General features: G+C 58.2%; 1 protein-coding gene across 1 annotated transcript in view; it reads left to right on the top strand.

Annotated features, from left to right (window-relative positions):
- The window catches only part of DROSHA (drosha ribonuclease III), a 48,394-nt gene that overhangs the window by 3,761 nt on the left and 27,509 nt on the right, over positions 1–17,124 (top strand). Inside the window, exons 2-14 of the mRNA XM_078880248.1 lie at positions 557–1,928; positions 2,216–2,278; positions 3,040–3,271; positions 4,745–4,871; positions 5,268–5,467; positions 6,096–6,176; positions 7,022–7,108; positions 7,910–7,996; positions 8,384–8,455; positions 10,405–10,486; positions 10,583–10,657; positions 11,121–11,290; positions 12,909–13,045. Of these exons, the coding sequence (XP_078736374.1) occupies positions 595–1,928; positions 2,216–2,278; positions 3,040–3,271; positions 4,745–4,871; positions 5,268–5,467; positions 6,096–6,176; positions 7,022–7,108; positions 7,910–7,996; positions 8,384–8,455; positions 10,405–10,486; positions 10,583–10,657; positions 11,121–11,290; positions 12,909–13,045 (2,747 nt within the window). The 5' untranslated portion in view covers positions 557–594. The remainder of the gene's footprint in view (positions 1–556; positions 1,929–2,215; positions 2,279–3,039; positions 3,272–4,744; positions 4,872–5,267; positions 5,468–6,095; positions 6,177–7,021; positions 7,109–7,909; positions 7,997–8,383; positions 8,456–10,404; positions 10,487–10,582; positions 10,658–11,120; positions 11,291–12,908; positions 13,046–17,124) is intronic.

Below are 17,124 nucleotides of genomic sequence, written 5' to 3'. Positions count from 1 at the left end.
TGGGCTTTCCACCCCGACGCTTTCGTGTGGAAGGAAAACCACTGGCGGCAGTGTACGCACTGCCGCTTTCCTTGCTGCACATGGGGATCACCCTCCATCCAATTGTGCGTGTGCTCCCACGGGAACGCATGCCGCTGCCTCTTTCGATTGCTATTCGCAGCGACCCTGAAAATGCCGTTACTGGCATCCTCGACCTCGTCCTCTACCTCAAGAACGTGGTCCGTCTCCATCTGGTCCGACATCAATGATCGCAATTTAATATGGAGGCCACGGACTGCGCCACGGAGCTTTTAGCGGTAAACAAGGTATTTACCGGGTAATACTTCGCGCTACCTTTACACTCCCAGGTAATTCTTCCGCGCTACCTTTACCCTACCCTTTACTTTACCCCTTGGCATGTCGACACCTGTATCATTTAACTTTACCCTTTTACCCGGTAAAAAGGGTAAATTACCTTACCTTGCCGAGGCCTACTAATGTGGTGGTTGTGGTTGTGTGTAACTTGGCAGTAACGTGGTTGTTGTCGTGGTTGTTGTCGTGGTGTGTCGTTATGCAGAATCTCCGTCGCCACCTCCAGCTCCTTCGTCTTTCCCCATGTCCTTCCCCCCGTGGGGGCGCGCCCCCTACCCGGGCCCCCCACCTCCCCCCTTCCCTCAAGGGCCCCCCAGCTTCCTAGGCCCCCCACGTGGGCCCCCACAGGTGGGCCCCCCGCCAGTCAGGGTCACGGGCCCCCCACAGAATTACCTTCCTGCAGGTAGAGTAATGCCCCCCCCACAGGGCTATCATCCTCCACCTCCTCCTCCTCACACGGGGAGGGTTTTTGGCCCCCCACAGAGCTACCCCCCTCCCGCAGGTCGGGCGATGGGCCCCCCACATTCTTCCTACGCCCTTCCTCCTCCCATTGCGAGGGGGGGTGCGCCACCCCCTCCGGCACCCCCCTTCCCTCCGCCGCCGATGGCTCCCCCCCAGGGCGGCGGCTTTCCCTTCGCGCCGGGCCCCCCTCCGTTCGGCACCCCCCCTCCCTCCCACGGAGGGGGCAGGCCCGGCCTCCCGCCACCGACCGGAGGGCCCCGCAACGAGAATTGGATTCGTGCCTCGGCACCCCGCAATGAGAATTGGACCTCGGCATCCGGGCCCCGGAATGAGAATTGGACCTCGACATCCGGGCCCCGGAATGAGAATTGGAGTTCGGCCTCGGGGCCCCGGAATGAGAATTGGACTGGGACATCCGGGCCCCGGAATGAGAATTGGAATCCGGCCTCTGGGCCCCGGAATGAGAATTGGACTGGGACATCTGGGCCCCGGAAGGAGAATTGGACCGGAGCATCAGGGCCCCGGAATGAGAATTGGACTGGGACATCTGGGCCCCGGAAGGAGAATTGGACCGGAACATCTGGGCCCCGGAATGAGAATTGGGCCGGAGCATCTGGGCCCCGGAATGAGAATTGGACTGGGACATCTGGGCCCCGGAATGAAAATTGGACCTCAGCATCTACGCCCCAGAATGAGAATTGGACTGGGACATCTGGGCCCCGGAAGGAGAATTGGACCGGAACATCAGGGCCCCGGAATGAGAATTGGACCGGAGCATCTGGGCCCCGGAATGAGAATTGGAGTTCGGCCTCGGGGGCCAGGAATGAGAATTGGAATTCAACTGTGGGGCCCCAGAATGAGAATTGGAAAAAACCTGTGGGGCCCCGGAATGAGAATTGGAATCCACCTGTGGGGCCCCGGAACGTGGATGGGTCCTCTGCAGGGGCACGGAGAGAGGGGCGGGGCTCTTTGGTGCCCCGGAATGTGGATGTGGCCCCGGAAGGGGGATGGAGGGAGGGGAGGGGCTCTGTGGGGGGGAGGAGGGGCCCCTCCCCTCCATCCCCTCCCCCCTCACGCCCCCCGTTGAGCAGGAAGAGGTCACGGAGTGAGAGCAGGTGAGATCACAACAACAACGTAGCAACATGAGCAACAACATGACAACATAACAATAAGGACAACAACATAACAGCATCATAACAATAAGAAAAACGTAACATAACGGCAACATGACAATATAAACAACAATAACACCAACATGAACATCAACATAACAACAACATAATAAGAATAACTTAACAACATAACGTAACAGCAACATGAACACCAACACAACACGAAAACAACATGACAATAAGAACAACTTAATCAACAATCACTGTGGTTGCGGTGGTTGTGGTTGTAGGGAGCGGCGCCACCGCTCAAGTCGGCGGAGTGGAGACCGCGAATCCTCCAGGAGACGACGCAGGTGGAGACAGGGACACGGAGACATTGAGAGAGAGGGACATTGAGACATGGGGAGAGAGAGATATGGGGACACGGGGAGAGAGGGATATGGTGACACGGGGAGAGAGGGACACGGAGACACGGGGAAAGAGGGACACGGGGAGAGAGGGACACGGGGACACGGGGAGAGAGAGACATGGTGACACGGGGATAGAGGGATACGGGGACATGGGGAGAGAGGGACATGGGGACATGGGGAGAGAGGGACACGGGGACTTGGGGAGAGAGGGACACGGGGACACGGGGAGAGAGGGACACGGGGACACGGGGAGAGAGGGACATGGGGGAGAGGGACACGTGGACTTGGGGAGAGAGGGACACGGGGACATGGGGAGAGAGGGACACGGGGACACGGGGAGAGAGGGACACGGGGAGAGAGGGACATGGGGACACGCGAGAGAGGGACACGGGGACACGCGAGAGAGGGACACAGGGAGAGAGGGACACGGGGACACGCGAGAGAGGGACACGTGGACTTGGGGAGAGAGGGACACGGGGACATGGGGAGAGAGGGACACGGGGACACGGGGAGAGAGGGACACGGGGAGAGAGGGACATGGGGACACGCGAGAGAGGGACATGGGGACACGGGGAGAGAGGGACACGGGGACACGGGGAGAGAGGGACACGTGGACTTGGCTACGTGAACTTGTGAGGCGACGGGAAGTTACCGCTCGTTGGTCTCTCTCTGACATCTCACCCCTTCCCACGTGCGACCCCCAGCGGATCGCGGGGTCGCGAGAGCCGTCGCCACGACGACCCCTCCCCCCGCCGCCCCTCCCCTCGCCCCCACGCTGTGCGGGGCCGGGGGGAGGGGGCCGACCCCCCCTCCCCCACCCCAGCCCCGACTGGCACGCTGCCCCCCCGGCACGAGGACTTCAACCCGGAGCGCCCCGTGTGGGTGCGCTGCTCCACCAGCGAGAGCTACTTCTCCCTGGACCCCCTCGACCAAGTGGTGGGCCACCCGCAGAGCACCTACACACCCTGCGATGTCCACTACGCTGTACACTACACTATACACTACGCTATACACTACGTTATACACTACACTATACACTACACTATACACTACACTACGCTATACACTACACTACACACTACACTATACTATACACTACACTACGCTATACACTACACTACACACTACACTATGCTATACACTACACTACGCTATACACTACACTACACTACACACTACACTATGCTATATACTACACTACGCTATACACTACGACAGGGGTGGGGAACGTCCGGCCCGCGGGCCGTATAAGGCCCGCAATACCATTTAGTGTGGCCCTGCCAAGGCAACCGCAGGCGGGACTCGAAATTCACAAAATCTAGGAGCAAACCTGGAAAAGCAGTTGCGAGTAGCAGCAACATCATCAACACCAGCTAACGTCACACGCCTCGCCAAAGAGAAGCAGTTCCAGCCATCACATTATGGTGAGTTAATTAAATGTTTGACCAAATATAACGGGCAAATTTTTAAGTTGATAATTTTGTATGGCCCGCGAATGATGTTATAAATATCCAAATCGCCCTTGGGCAGACTAAAGGTTCCCCACCCCTGCACTACACAGTACACTATACACTACACTATACACTACATACGACACAGTACGCTATACACTATACACTACGCTCTACACTATACACTACACACTGCACTATACACTACAACCTACGATGTACACTATACACTACACTACGCTATACACTACACACTACGCTACACAGTATGATATACACTACACTATACACTACGCTATACACTACATACTACGCTATACACTACACACTACGCTATACACTACACTATATACTATTCTATACTACACTGTACTATAAACTTTACACTTCGCTATAGACGCTACATCGCACTAGGCACTGTCCATGCTCCACTCTACACCACACTCTTTACACTAAATACTGCACACTGGTGAGCAGCGTGAGTGTGTCGGCTGCGTGGTGAGCATGTGGTGAGCGTGTGGTGAGCATGTGGTGAGCACGTGGTGAGTGTGTGGTGAGCGTGTGGTGAGTGTGTGGTGAGCGTGTGGTGAGTGTGTGGTGAGCATGTGGTGAGTGTGTGGTGAGCACGTGGTGAGTGTGTGGTGAGCACGTGGTGAGTGTGTGGTGAGTGTGTGGTGAGCACGTGGTGAGTGTGTGGTGAGCAGATTTAAAGTACCGTGGTGGGCAGGATGAACACGTAGGCTGCGTGGTAAGCACGTGGTGAGCGTGGTGAGTGTGTGGTGAGCACGTGGTGAGTGTGTGGTGAGTGTGTGGTGAGCACGTGGTGAGTGTGTGGTGAGCACGTGGTGAGTGTGTGGTGAGCAGGTTTAAAGCACCGTGGTGGGCAGGATGAACACGTAGGCTGCGTGGTGAGCGTGTGGTGAGCACGTGGTGAGCGTGGTGCGTGTGTGGTGAGCAGGGTGAGAGCACCGCGGTGGGGACGTCTCTGCTCACCAGCCTCTGCGAGGAGTTTGAGCAGCGCCTGGGGAGGAGGAGGAGGGACGCCCGGGCGTCGCGCCCCCACTGGGAGCCGCCCCCCAGCCAGGGTGAGCGCGCTTACCGCTCCTCACCACTCCTCACCGCTCCTCACCACGACTCACCACATTCCCCATTACTCACCGTGCTCACCATTCTGTCTCCCCGTGTCCCTGTGTCTCCCCTTGTTCCCGTGTCTCCCTACATCTCCCCGTGTATTCCCGCATAACCATGTCTCCCCTCGCCTTCCCGTGTCCTCCCCGCATCCCCGTGTCTCCGCTTGTTCCCGTGTCTCACTGTATCTCGCCCCGTGTCTCTGCCCACGTCCCCCCGCGCCCCCCCCCCATGTCCCTGTGTCTCCCCTCGTCTCCCCGTGTCCCCCCTCATCTCCCTCCCCGTGTCCCCCCTCATCCCCTCATCTCCCCGTATCCCCCCCCCCCCCCCGCGTCTCCCCCCGTGTCTCGCAGGCCACTCGTGCGGCGTCTCGAACAGCAGCAGTAGCTCGGACTCGGACTCTGAGTCGGAGTCGGAGTGCGGGAGTGAGGGGGAGGGGGGAGGGGCCGCGGGGGCCGGTCTGGGTGCGGTGGACGTGGTGGAGGAGATCAGGCGCAGGAAGAGTCACCCAGACAGACTCCACCCGGAGCTGTGGTTCAATGATCTAGGGCAGGTACGATACGGGGCAGGTACGACAAAGACAAAGATCCCCAGTATAGCCTTAACAGACTATTGGGGCAAGTGCTGTTAGCGAGTAGCACCAATGAAGGCTGGCACGGCAAACGAGGGGGTGGGTTCCCAGTACCCACGCTGTGCTGATTATCACAGCACCAGGTACTCATTTAGGGCTTGGTTAACCTAGGGGAGGCCCAGGACTGGTTCAAATATTCGCCACAGTTTTTGGTGTGGAAATCGAACGCGGGTTGGCAATTTCTTAGCGCAGTTGCGCTAACCTATACACACTACTATGACCTGGTTACCTGGTTAATGCGGCTGTGATTGTGGTGAATGTGGTTGTGTAGATTAATTACAGGCCGCTGTGTGGTGAGTGTGTAGTTGTTGTGGTTGTTGTGGTTGTGGTTGGTTTAGTTGTGGTTGTTGTTGTGTTGTGGTGGTGTAGATGAACGACGGGCCGCTGTGTGGTGAGTGTGTAGTTGTTGTGGTTGTTGTAGTTGTGGTTGGTTTAGTTGTTGTGTTGTGGTGGCGGTGTAGATGAACGACGGGCCGCTGTGTGGTGAGTGTGTAGTTGTTGTGGTTGTTGTAGTTGTGGTTGTTGTGGTTGTTGTGTTGTGGTGGTGTAGATGAACGACGGGCCGCTGTGTAAGTGCAGCGCGCGAGCCAGGAGCACGGGGATCAGACACGCCATCTACCCTGGCGAGGAGGTGAGGGGTCGCCGCACCAACGCCGCACCAACGCCGCACCAACGCCGCACCAACGCCGCACCAACGCCGCACCAGCGCCCCACGATTGCTGCACTAACGTCTTAAAAATGCCGCAACAACGCCGGAGCAACGCCGCAGCTACACCGCACCAATGCCGCACCAACACTGTACCAATACTACACCAACACCACACCAACACCGCACCAATGCCGCACCAACACCGTACCAATACTACACCAACACCACACCAATACCGCACCAACACCACACCAATACTACACCAACACCGCACCAATGCCGCACCAACACCACACCAATACTACACCAACACCACACCAATACCGCACCAACACCGTACCAATACTACACCAACACCGCACCAATGCCGCACCAACACCGTACCAATACTACACCAACACCACACCAATACCGCACCAACACCGTACCAATACTACACCAACACCGCACCAATGCCGCACCAACACCGTACCAATACTACACCAACACCACACCAATACCGCACCAACACCGTACCAATACTACACCAACACCGCACCAATGCCGCACCAACACCACACCAATACTACACCAACACCACACCAACACCGCACCAATACCGCACCAACTCCGTACCAATACTACACCAATACCGCACCAACACCGTACCCACGCGGCAGAAACACTGTACCAATGTCGCAGCTCCACCGCTCCACCGCAGCACCAACAAAGCACCAACGCCACACCAGTGCCGCACCCACACAACACCCACACCACACGCAACACCACATGGTTGCTATGGCAGTAGTGGTTGACTGGATGGTCGTGGTTGCCGTGGTTGCGAGCAGCCGATTGAAGCGTGCCGCCCGACGGGAAACAACGCTGGGCGCCTGTTCCACTACCGCGTCACCGTCTCCCCGGCAACCAACTTCCTGGTACGTGCTTGTGTGTGTGTGTGCGCGCGTATACGCGCGTGTGCACGCGTGTGCACGTGTGAGAGTGAGTGAGTGTGAGAGCGTGTGTGGAAATGTGCGTAAGTCTGAGTGAGTGTGTGTTCGTGTGTGTGCATCTGTGCGTGTGTGTGCGTTAGTGGGGAGTGGTCGTGTACCGGTTAGCGCTATGCCGCGCTACTAACTCCGGCGATCCGAGTTCGATTCTCACTCACGGCCAACACCAGTGACAATTATCTGAACTGGTCTTGGGCCTCCCCTAGGTTGTCTCAGCCTCAAAATGAGTAGTTGGTGTGATGTATAAACATCGCCACTGGGGAGAGAAAGGCGGCTGGGCGTGGTGCTGGCCACCCACCCCCATCGTGTGCCGTTCCGGCCTTCACAGGTGCTACTCGCTAAAAGCACTTGCCCCTACAGTCTGTTAAGGCTACACGGGGGATTTTTGTCTTTGTATTACGTGTGACTTGTCGGCGAGCCTGCCACACTTTGCATGGCCGCAGACGTACACCTAGCCTGGCACAAGCGCCGATGGTGATGTCACCGCCACTTGTTTATGTACGTGTGCAGTGGAGCTGACCTATGGGGGGCCGGGCCTCCCCTAGGTTGACTCGGCATTAAAAATCAGTGTCCCGGCTCCGCACGTGAGCGTCACCGCTGAGGGGAGGCAGAGGGTGGCCGGGCGTGGCGCTGGCCACCCACCCCCGTCGTGCGCCGTGCCGGCCCGCCCGGGCCTACTCGGCGAGCGGCGCTTTCCCCAACGACCTTGTGTGCTGCGTTTGTGTGCAGACGGACCGCCCCACGGTGATTGACTTTGACGACCACGAGTACATCTTCGAAGGCTTCTCCCTCCTGTCGCACTCGCCCCTCAAGGACGTGCGTACACCGCTGACCGCTGGCGCTCATCCGCACGCACGAGCACTCGCTCGCCCACGCTCGCCCTCGTTCGTTCGTCCTCGCTCGCCCCCGCTCACCATTGCTCGCCTTCGCTCGCCATCACTCGCCCTCGCTCGCCCACGCTCGCCCATGCTCGCCCACGCTCGCCCACGCTCGCTCACCCTTGCTCTCCACCGCTCGCCCACGCTCGCCATTGCTCGCCCACGCTCGCCACCCCTGCCCCTCGCTTCGTCACCCTCGCTCGCCACCGCTTATCCCCTCTCACACTCGTTAATTTACCCTCGCTCACCCTCGCTCACCTTTTGCCATCCCCGCTCACCACCGCTCACCCCTGCTCGCTCACCCCGTGCTGTATGGTGGATGTAGGTAACACTGTGTAAAGTCGTCCGCTTCAACATCGATTACAGCATCATCTTCTTGGAGGAGACGCTGCCACAGGTACTGCTCCGCTTCGCCCGCTCACTCGCTCGCCCCACCACCTTACTGACTCACTCGCCCACACGCTCGCTCACCACGTTACTAACTCACTCACCCGCTCGATCGCTCGCAACCATGCGAACTCACTCGCTCAGTTGCCCACTACCCACTCGCCCGCTCACCACCTTACAAATTCACTCACCCACTCGCCCACCACCTTACTGACTCACTCGCCCACACGTCCACGCGCTCGCTCACCACATTACTAACTCACTCACCGACTCGCTCGCTCACCACCATGCAAACTCACTCGTTCACTTTCTCACTCACCACCTTACTAACTCACTCGCACACTCACCGCCTTACTAACTCACTCACCCACTCGCTCGCTCACCACCACGCTAACTCACTCGCTCAGTTGCCCACTACCCACTCGCCCGCCCACCACCTTACTGACTCACTCGCCCACCCGTCCATGGGCTCGCTCACCACCTTACGAACTCACTCGCCCACTCGCTCACCACCTTACTAGCTCACTCGCTCACTAACTCTCCAGCTCACATGTTCGTTAGTTTACTCACTCGCTCACTAGATTGACAACTGCCCTGCTCAAAAGATTACTAGCTTAGTTAATTATCATCCCACTAGCTCACTTACTAACAAGTATGCTCACTCGTTTACTGACTCGCTCACTCATTTACTAGTTTACTCTTTTCATTCTCTAGCTCACCAGCTCACCAGCTTACACACTCACTAGCTCGCTCACTAACCAGTATACTCACAAGCTTACTGGTTTTCTCACTCGTTCTCTTGCTCACCTGCTTACTAGCTTACCAGCTCACTAGCTCACTCACTAACCAGTCTACTTACTAACCCGCCTGCTTACCAGTCGACTATTTCTCTCGTTAACTAGCTTACTAACTCGCTAGCGCACTAGCTTTCCATATCACTCACTAGCTTACTAGCTCGCTCGCTCATTCACTAATACACACATTTACTAGCTCGGATGCTTGTGTGCTTGTATGTTTGTTGTGGTTAATGTAGTTGTGGTTGTTGTGATGAATGTGGTGGCTGTTGTGGTTGCTGTGGCTATTGTGGTTGTGGTTATTGCTGTGGTTGTTGTGAGGAATGTGGTGGTTGTGAATGTTGTGAGGAATGTAGTTGTTGTGGATGTTGTGATGATTGTGGTTGTTATGGTTATTGTGGTGGTTGTTGTGATGAATGTGGTGGTTGTTGTGATTAATGTGGTGGTTGTGGTTAGTATGGTTGTGGTTGTAGTGGTTTATGTGATTGTGGTTATTGTCTTCTTGGTTCTTTCGGTAAAGTCACGTAGAAGGGAAGTAATAAAATAATAAAAATAAAACATAATAAAACAATTGAAATTCAGACGCTGTCGCCTCGACAGACCTGGTTTTCACCTGAGGACGGCTGCTTGCCTTGTGGCCGAAACGTCGTGAGAATTATTTTATTATGTTTTATTTTTATTATTTTATTACTTCCCTTCTACGTGACTTTACCGAAAGAACCAAGAAGATGAATCCCTGCAGTCACGAAAGCTTTAAATCGAAATGTGGTTATTGTGTTTGTTGGTGTGATTAATGTGGCTGTAGTTAATGTTGTTATGGTGTTTACCGTCGTGGTTGTTTGTTAATGTGGTTGTGGTTGTTGGTCAATGTGGTTGTGGTTGTTGCCACGAATGTGGTTGTTGTGGTTAATGCGGTTGCTGTGGTGGTGGTTGTGGTTGTTGTGGTTGTTGGTTAATCTGGTAGGTGTTGTGGTTGCTGGGGTTATGGTGGTTGTGGTTATGGTGGTTGTGGTTGTTGTGGTTTTGGTTGTTGTGGTGGTTGTTGTGATTGTTGCTGCGGTGGTTGTGATTAATCTTGGTTTGTGGTTAATGTGGTTGCTGTGGTGGTTAATCTGGCTGTTGTGGTGGTGGTTGTGGTGGTGGTTGTTGTGGTTGTTGTGGTTAGAACTTCACGGTGCGGGGTCTGGAGCTGCTGTCGTCTTTCATTTTCTCGGACTTGTTGGAGCTCCACGACTGGGACCTCTCTGGTGAGGGCGCCCGGCAGCTGCGGTTCGCCTTGTTGTTGTTGAGTGGTTGGGTGTGGTGGTTTAGTTGTTGACGGTGGTGGTTGTTGTTGTTGTCAGGGCCCCAGTTCCCCGATGGCCGCTCCTCGTGCCCGCGGTTCCACTTCTTCCCAAGATTCGTGCGCTCGCTGCCCGGTAACCACAACCACCACCACAACCACCACAACCACCACCACCGCAAACACAATCACCACAACCACCACGACAAACACAACCACCACCACAAAGACAACCACCACAAACACAATCGCCACAACCACCACCACAAACACAACCACCACAAACACAACCACCACCACAAAGACAACCACCACAAACACAATCGCCACAACCACCACAAACACAACCACCACCACCACAAACACAACCACCACCACCACAAACACAACCACCATAAACACAATCTCCACAACCACCACCACAAACACAACCACCTCAAAAACAACAACCACCATCACCACCACCACAAACACAACCATCCCTGCCCCCAACCCCAAGCCTGCCTCCGCCCCACACGCCTCCCCCTCCCTCACCCCGCAGCCTGTTGACGCTACTCTGGGGGGGGGGCACCTGTCGCCTGTGGGTCTGTTTGCGGCAGACAACGGCAAGGAGGTGCTGTCGCTGCACCAGGTGCTGCTCTTCCTGCTGCGCAGCGCCACTCCCCTCGTGTCGGACCCCCAGGAGGCCGAACTTCGCTCGTGGACCGATGCGCGCTGGCAGCGCTTCGCCGAGGAGTGCAAGGGCATGATCGTTACCAACCCCGTCACGGTGAGAGCACCGGCGGCGTCGCCGCGGTGACCTCGTCGCGGTGACGTCGTCGCGGTGACGTCGTCGCGGTGACGTCGTCGCGGTGACGTAGTCGTGGTGACGTCGTCGCGATGATGTCGTTGTGGTGACGTCGTCGCGGTGACGTCGTCGCGGTGACGTCGTCGCGGTGACGTAGTCGTGGTGACGTCGTCGCGATGATGTCGTTGTGGTGACGTCGTCGTGGTGACGTCGTCACGGTCACGTAGTCGTGGTGACGTCTTTGCGGTGACGTAGTAACAGTCGTAGTAGTGACGACGTATACGCTGCGGTTGTCCCGTAGCAATACCGTGCACGCATCGTGCGTGTGTGCGTGCGGTGTGGGTATGCTGTAGTAATACTACACAATGTGATATCCTATAGTGATATTGCAACAACGTGATATGCTGTGGTAATACTATACAGTGTGGTATACTGTAATATCACTAGACAAAGTGGTATACTGTGTTCCTAGTTGAAAATGTAAGAAAAAATGCATTTGTGCAATTAAAAAAAATAATGCAAAGGCAAAACATTAGACTTAGAAGGAAATTAGTTCCATAATTAGCCAGAAACATGTATGTGAAACAACGCATACTGCGGCAATACATGTACTCTTCTCCCCATGTACCCCCGTGTTTCCTGGTGTGTCCCCTTCTCTCCCCATGTCTCTCGTGTCTCCCCATGTCCCCATCTCTCCCCGTCTCTCCCCGTGTCTCCCCATGTCCCCGTCTCTCCCCCTGTCCCCACGTCTCCCCCTGTGTCCCCATGTCTCCCCGTGTCTCTCGTTTCTCTTCATGTCCCCGTGTCTCTCCATGTCCCCATATCTCCCCGTGTTTCCCCATGTGCCCGTTCCTCTGTCCCCACATCTCCCCCTATGTCCCCATGTCTCTCGTGTCTCACCATGTCTCCTCATGTCCCCGTCTCTCCCCCTGTCCCCACGTCTCCCCTTGTGTCCCCATGTCCCTCGTGTCTCCCCATGTCCCCATGTCTCTCCATGTCCCCATCTCTCCCCGTGTCTCCCCATGTCTCCACATGTCCCCATGTCCCCACCTCTCCCCGTGTCTCCCCATGTCTCCCCATGTCTTCCCATGTCCCCGTCTCTCCCCCTGTCCCCATGTCTCCCCACGTCTCCCCGTGTCTCCCCATGTCCCCATGTCCCCATCTCTCCCCATGTCTCCCCATGTCTCCCCATGTCCCCGTCTCTCCCCCTGTCCCCACGTCTCCCCCTGTGTCCCCATGTCCCCTTGTCTCCCCATGTCTCTCGTTTCTCCTCATGTCCCCGTGTCTCTCCATGTCCCCTTGTGTCCCCATGTCCCTCGTGTCTCCCCATGTCCCCATGTCTCCCCGTGTTTCCCCATGTGCCCGTCCCCCTGTCCCCACGTCTCCCCATGTCCCCGTGTCTCCCCGTGTCTCCCCATGTCTCCCGATGTCTCCCCATGCCCCCGTGTCTCCATCTCCCAGTGTCTCTACCCATCGTGCCCGTGTGTCCGTCTCACATCACCGTGGTTACACAATACAGTACTTTATAATACTCTACGGTGTGATATCCTCTGCACTACAATACAGCACTCTCTCTACATTGTCCCTGTGCCTCCGTTAGAAACCCACCTCGGTGAGAATCGATCAGTTGGACCGCGACCCCTCGCAGGGGCCCCAGGGGTCGCCGGACGACTCCAGTCCCATCATCGTGCACTTCGGCATCCGCCCAGCGCAGCTGAGCTACGCGGGGGACCCGCAGTGAGTACCGCTCACCACCCACTCACCACCCACTCACCACCCGCTCACCACCCACTCACCACCTGCTCACCACCCGCTCACCACTCACTCACTCGCCACCCGCTCACCACCCGCTCACCACCCACTCACTCGCCACCCGCTCACCACCCGCTCACCACCCACTCACCACTCACTCACTCGCCACCCGCTCACCACCCACTCACCACTCACTCACTCGCCACCCGCTCACCACCCGCTCACCACCCACTCACCACCCGCTCACCACCCACCCACTCACCACCCGCTCACCACCCACTCACCACCCACCCACTCACCACTCACTCACTCGCCACCCGCTCACCACTCACTCACCACACGCTCACCACACGCTCACCACTCACTCACTCGCCACCCGCTCACCACCCACTCACCACTCACTCACTCGCCACCCACTCACCACCCACTCACCACACGCTCACCACTCACTCACTCGCCACCCGCTCACCACCCACTCGCTTGCCACCCACTCACCACCCGCTCACCACTCACTCACTCACCACCCGCTCACTCACCACCCACTCACCACCCGCTCACCACTCACTCGCTCACCACTCACTCACTCGCCACCCCGCTCACCACCCGCTCACCACCCACTCACCACTCACTCACTCGCCACCCGCTCACCACCCGCTCACCACCCACTCACCACTCACTCACTCGCCACCCACTCACCACCCACTCACCACTCACTCACTCGCCACCCGCTCACCACCCGCTCACCACCCACTCACCACTCACTCACTCGCCACCCGCTCACCACCCACTCACCACACGCTCACCACTCACTCACTCGCCACCCGCTCACCACCCACTCACCACTCACTCACTCGCCACCCGCTCACCACCCACTCACCACACGCTCACCACTCACTCACTCGCCACCCGCTCACCACCCACTCACCACTCACTCACTCGCCACCCACTCACCACCCACTCACCACACGCTCACCACTCACTCACTCGCCACCCGCTCACCACCCACTCGCTCGCCACCCACTCACCACCCGCTCACCACTCACTCACTCACTCACTCACCACCCGCTCACTCACCACCCACTCACCACCCGCTCACCACTCACTCGCTCACCACTCACTCACTCACCACCCGCTCACCACCCGCTCACCACCCACTCACCACTCACTCACTCGCCACCCGCTCACCACCCGCTCACCACCCACTCACCACTCACTCACTCGCCACCCACTCACCACCCACTCACCACTCACTCACTCGCCACCCGCTCACCACCCGCTCACCACCCACTCACCACTCACTCACTCGCCACCCGCTCACCACCCACTCACCACTTACTCACTCGCCACCCGCTCACCACCCACTCGCTCGCCACCCACTCACCACCCGCTCACCACTCACTCACTCACCACCCACTCACCACCCGCTCACCACTCACTCACTCACCACCCACTCACCACCCACTCACCACCCACTCACTCACCACCCGCAGTGAGTACTGCTCACCACCCACTCACCACTCACTCACCACTTACCACCCACTCACCACCCACTCACCACCCACTCACCACCCGCTCACCACCCACTCACCACTCACTCACTCACTCACCACCCACTCACCACCCGCTCACTCACCACCCGCTCACTCACCACCCGCAGTGAGTACTGCTCACCACCCACTCACCACTCACTCACTTGCCACCCACTCGCCACTCACTCACTCGCCACTCGCTCACCACTTACCACCCACTCACCACCCACTCACCACCCACTCACCACCCGCTCACCACCCACTCGCTCGCCACCCACTCACCACCCGCTCACCACTCACTCACTCACCACCCACTCACCACCCGCTCACCACTCACTCACTCACCATCCACTCACCACCCACTCACCACCCACTCACCACCCACTCACCACCCGCTCACCACTCACTCGCTCACCACCCACTCACCACCCACTCACCACCCGCTCACGACTCACTCGCTCACCACCCACTCACCACCCACTCACCACCCGCTCACCACTCACTCGCTCACCACCCACTCACCACCCGCTCACCACTCACTCACTCACCACCCGCTCACTCACCACCCGCTCACTCACCACCCGCTCACTCACCACCCGCAGTGAGTACTGCTCACCACCCACTCACCACTCACTCACTTGCCACCCACTCGCCACTCACTCACTCGCCACTCGCTCACCACTTACCACCCACTCACCACCCACTCACCACCCACTCACCACCCGCTCACCACTCACTCGCTCACCACCCACTCACCACCCACTCACCACCCGCTCACCACTCACTCGCTCACCACCCACTCACCACCCACTCACCACCCGCTCACCACTCACTCGCTCACCACCCACTCACCACCCACTCACCACCTGCTCACCACTCACTCGCTCACCACCCATTCACCACCCACTCACCACCCGCTCACCACTCACTCGCTCACCACCCACTCACCACCCGCTCACCACTCACTCACTCGCCACCCACTCGCTCACTCACCACCCGCTCACCACTCACTCACCACCCGCTCACCACTCACTCACCACCCGCTCACCACTCACTCACTCGCCACCTACTCACCACCCGCTCACCACTCACTCACTCACCACCCACTCACCACACACTCACCACTCACTCACTCGCCACCCACTCACCACCCGCTCACCACTCACTCGCTCACCACCCACTCGCCACCCACTCACCACCCGCTCACCACTCACTCACTCACTCACCACCCACCCACTCACCACACACTCACCACTCACTCGCTCACCACCCGCTCACCACTTACCACCCACTCACCACCCGCTCACCACTCACTCACTCGCCACCCACTCACCACCCGCTCACCACTCACTCACTCGCCACCCATTCACCACCCACTCACCACCCGCTCACCACTCACTCGCTCACCACCCACTCACCACCCACTCACCACCCGCTCACCACTCACTCGCTCACCACCCACTCACCACCCACTCACCACCTGCTCACCACTCACTCGCTCACCACCCATTCACCACCCACTCACCACCCGCTCACCACTCACTCGCTCACCACCCACTCACCACCCGCTCACCACTCACTCACTCGCCACCCATTCACCACCCACTCACCACCCGCTCACCACTCACTCGCTCACCACCCACTCACCACCCACTCACCACCCGCTCACCACTCACTCGCTCACCACCCACTCACCACCCACTCACCACCTGCTCACCACTCACTCGCTCACCACCCATTCACCACCCACTCACCACCCGCTCACCACTCACTCGCTCACCACCCACTCACCACCCGCTCACCACTCACTCACTCGCCACCCACTCGCTCACTCACCACCCGCTCACCACTCACTCACCACCCGCTCACCACTCACTCACCACCCGCTCACCACTCACTCACCACCCGCTCACCACTCACTCACTCGCCACCTACTCACCACCCGCTCACCACTCACTCACTCACCACCCACTCACCACACACTCACCACTCACTCACTCGCCACCCACTCACCACCCGCTCACCACTCACTCGCTCACCACCCACTCGCCACCCACTCACCACCCGCTCACCACTCACTCACTCACTCACCACCCACCCACTCACCACACACTCACCACTCACTCGCTCACCACCCGCTCACCACTTACCACCCACTCACCACCCGCTCACCACTCACTCACTCGCCACCCACTCACCACCCGCTCACCACCCACTCACCACTCACTCACTCGCCACCCGCTCACCACCCACTCACCACACGCTCACCACTCACTCACTCGCCACCCGCTCACGACCCACTCACCACTCACTCACTCGCCACCCACTCACCACCCACTCACCACACGCTCACCACTCACTCACTCGCCACCCGCTCACCACCCACTCGCTCGCCACCCACTCACCACCCGCTCACCACTCACTCGCCACCCACTCACCACCCATTCACCACTCACTCACTCACCACCCACTCACCACCCGCTCACTCACCACCCGCAGTGAGTACTGCTCACCACCCACTCACCACTCACTCAC

This window comes from Lampetra fluviatilis, chromosome 56, assembly GCF_964198595.1.
Source record: "Lampetra fluviatilis chromosome 56, kcLamFluv1.1, whole genome shotgun sequence".
Taxonomy (NCBI): domain Eukaryota; kingdom Metazoa; phylum Chordata; class Hyperoartia; order Petromyzontiformes; family Petromyzontidae; genus Lampetra; species Lampetra fluviatilis.
The sequence above is the reverse complement of the archived record's forward strand: the minus strand, read 5'-3'. Positions and strand labels throughout refer to the sequence as shown.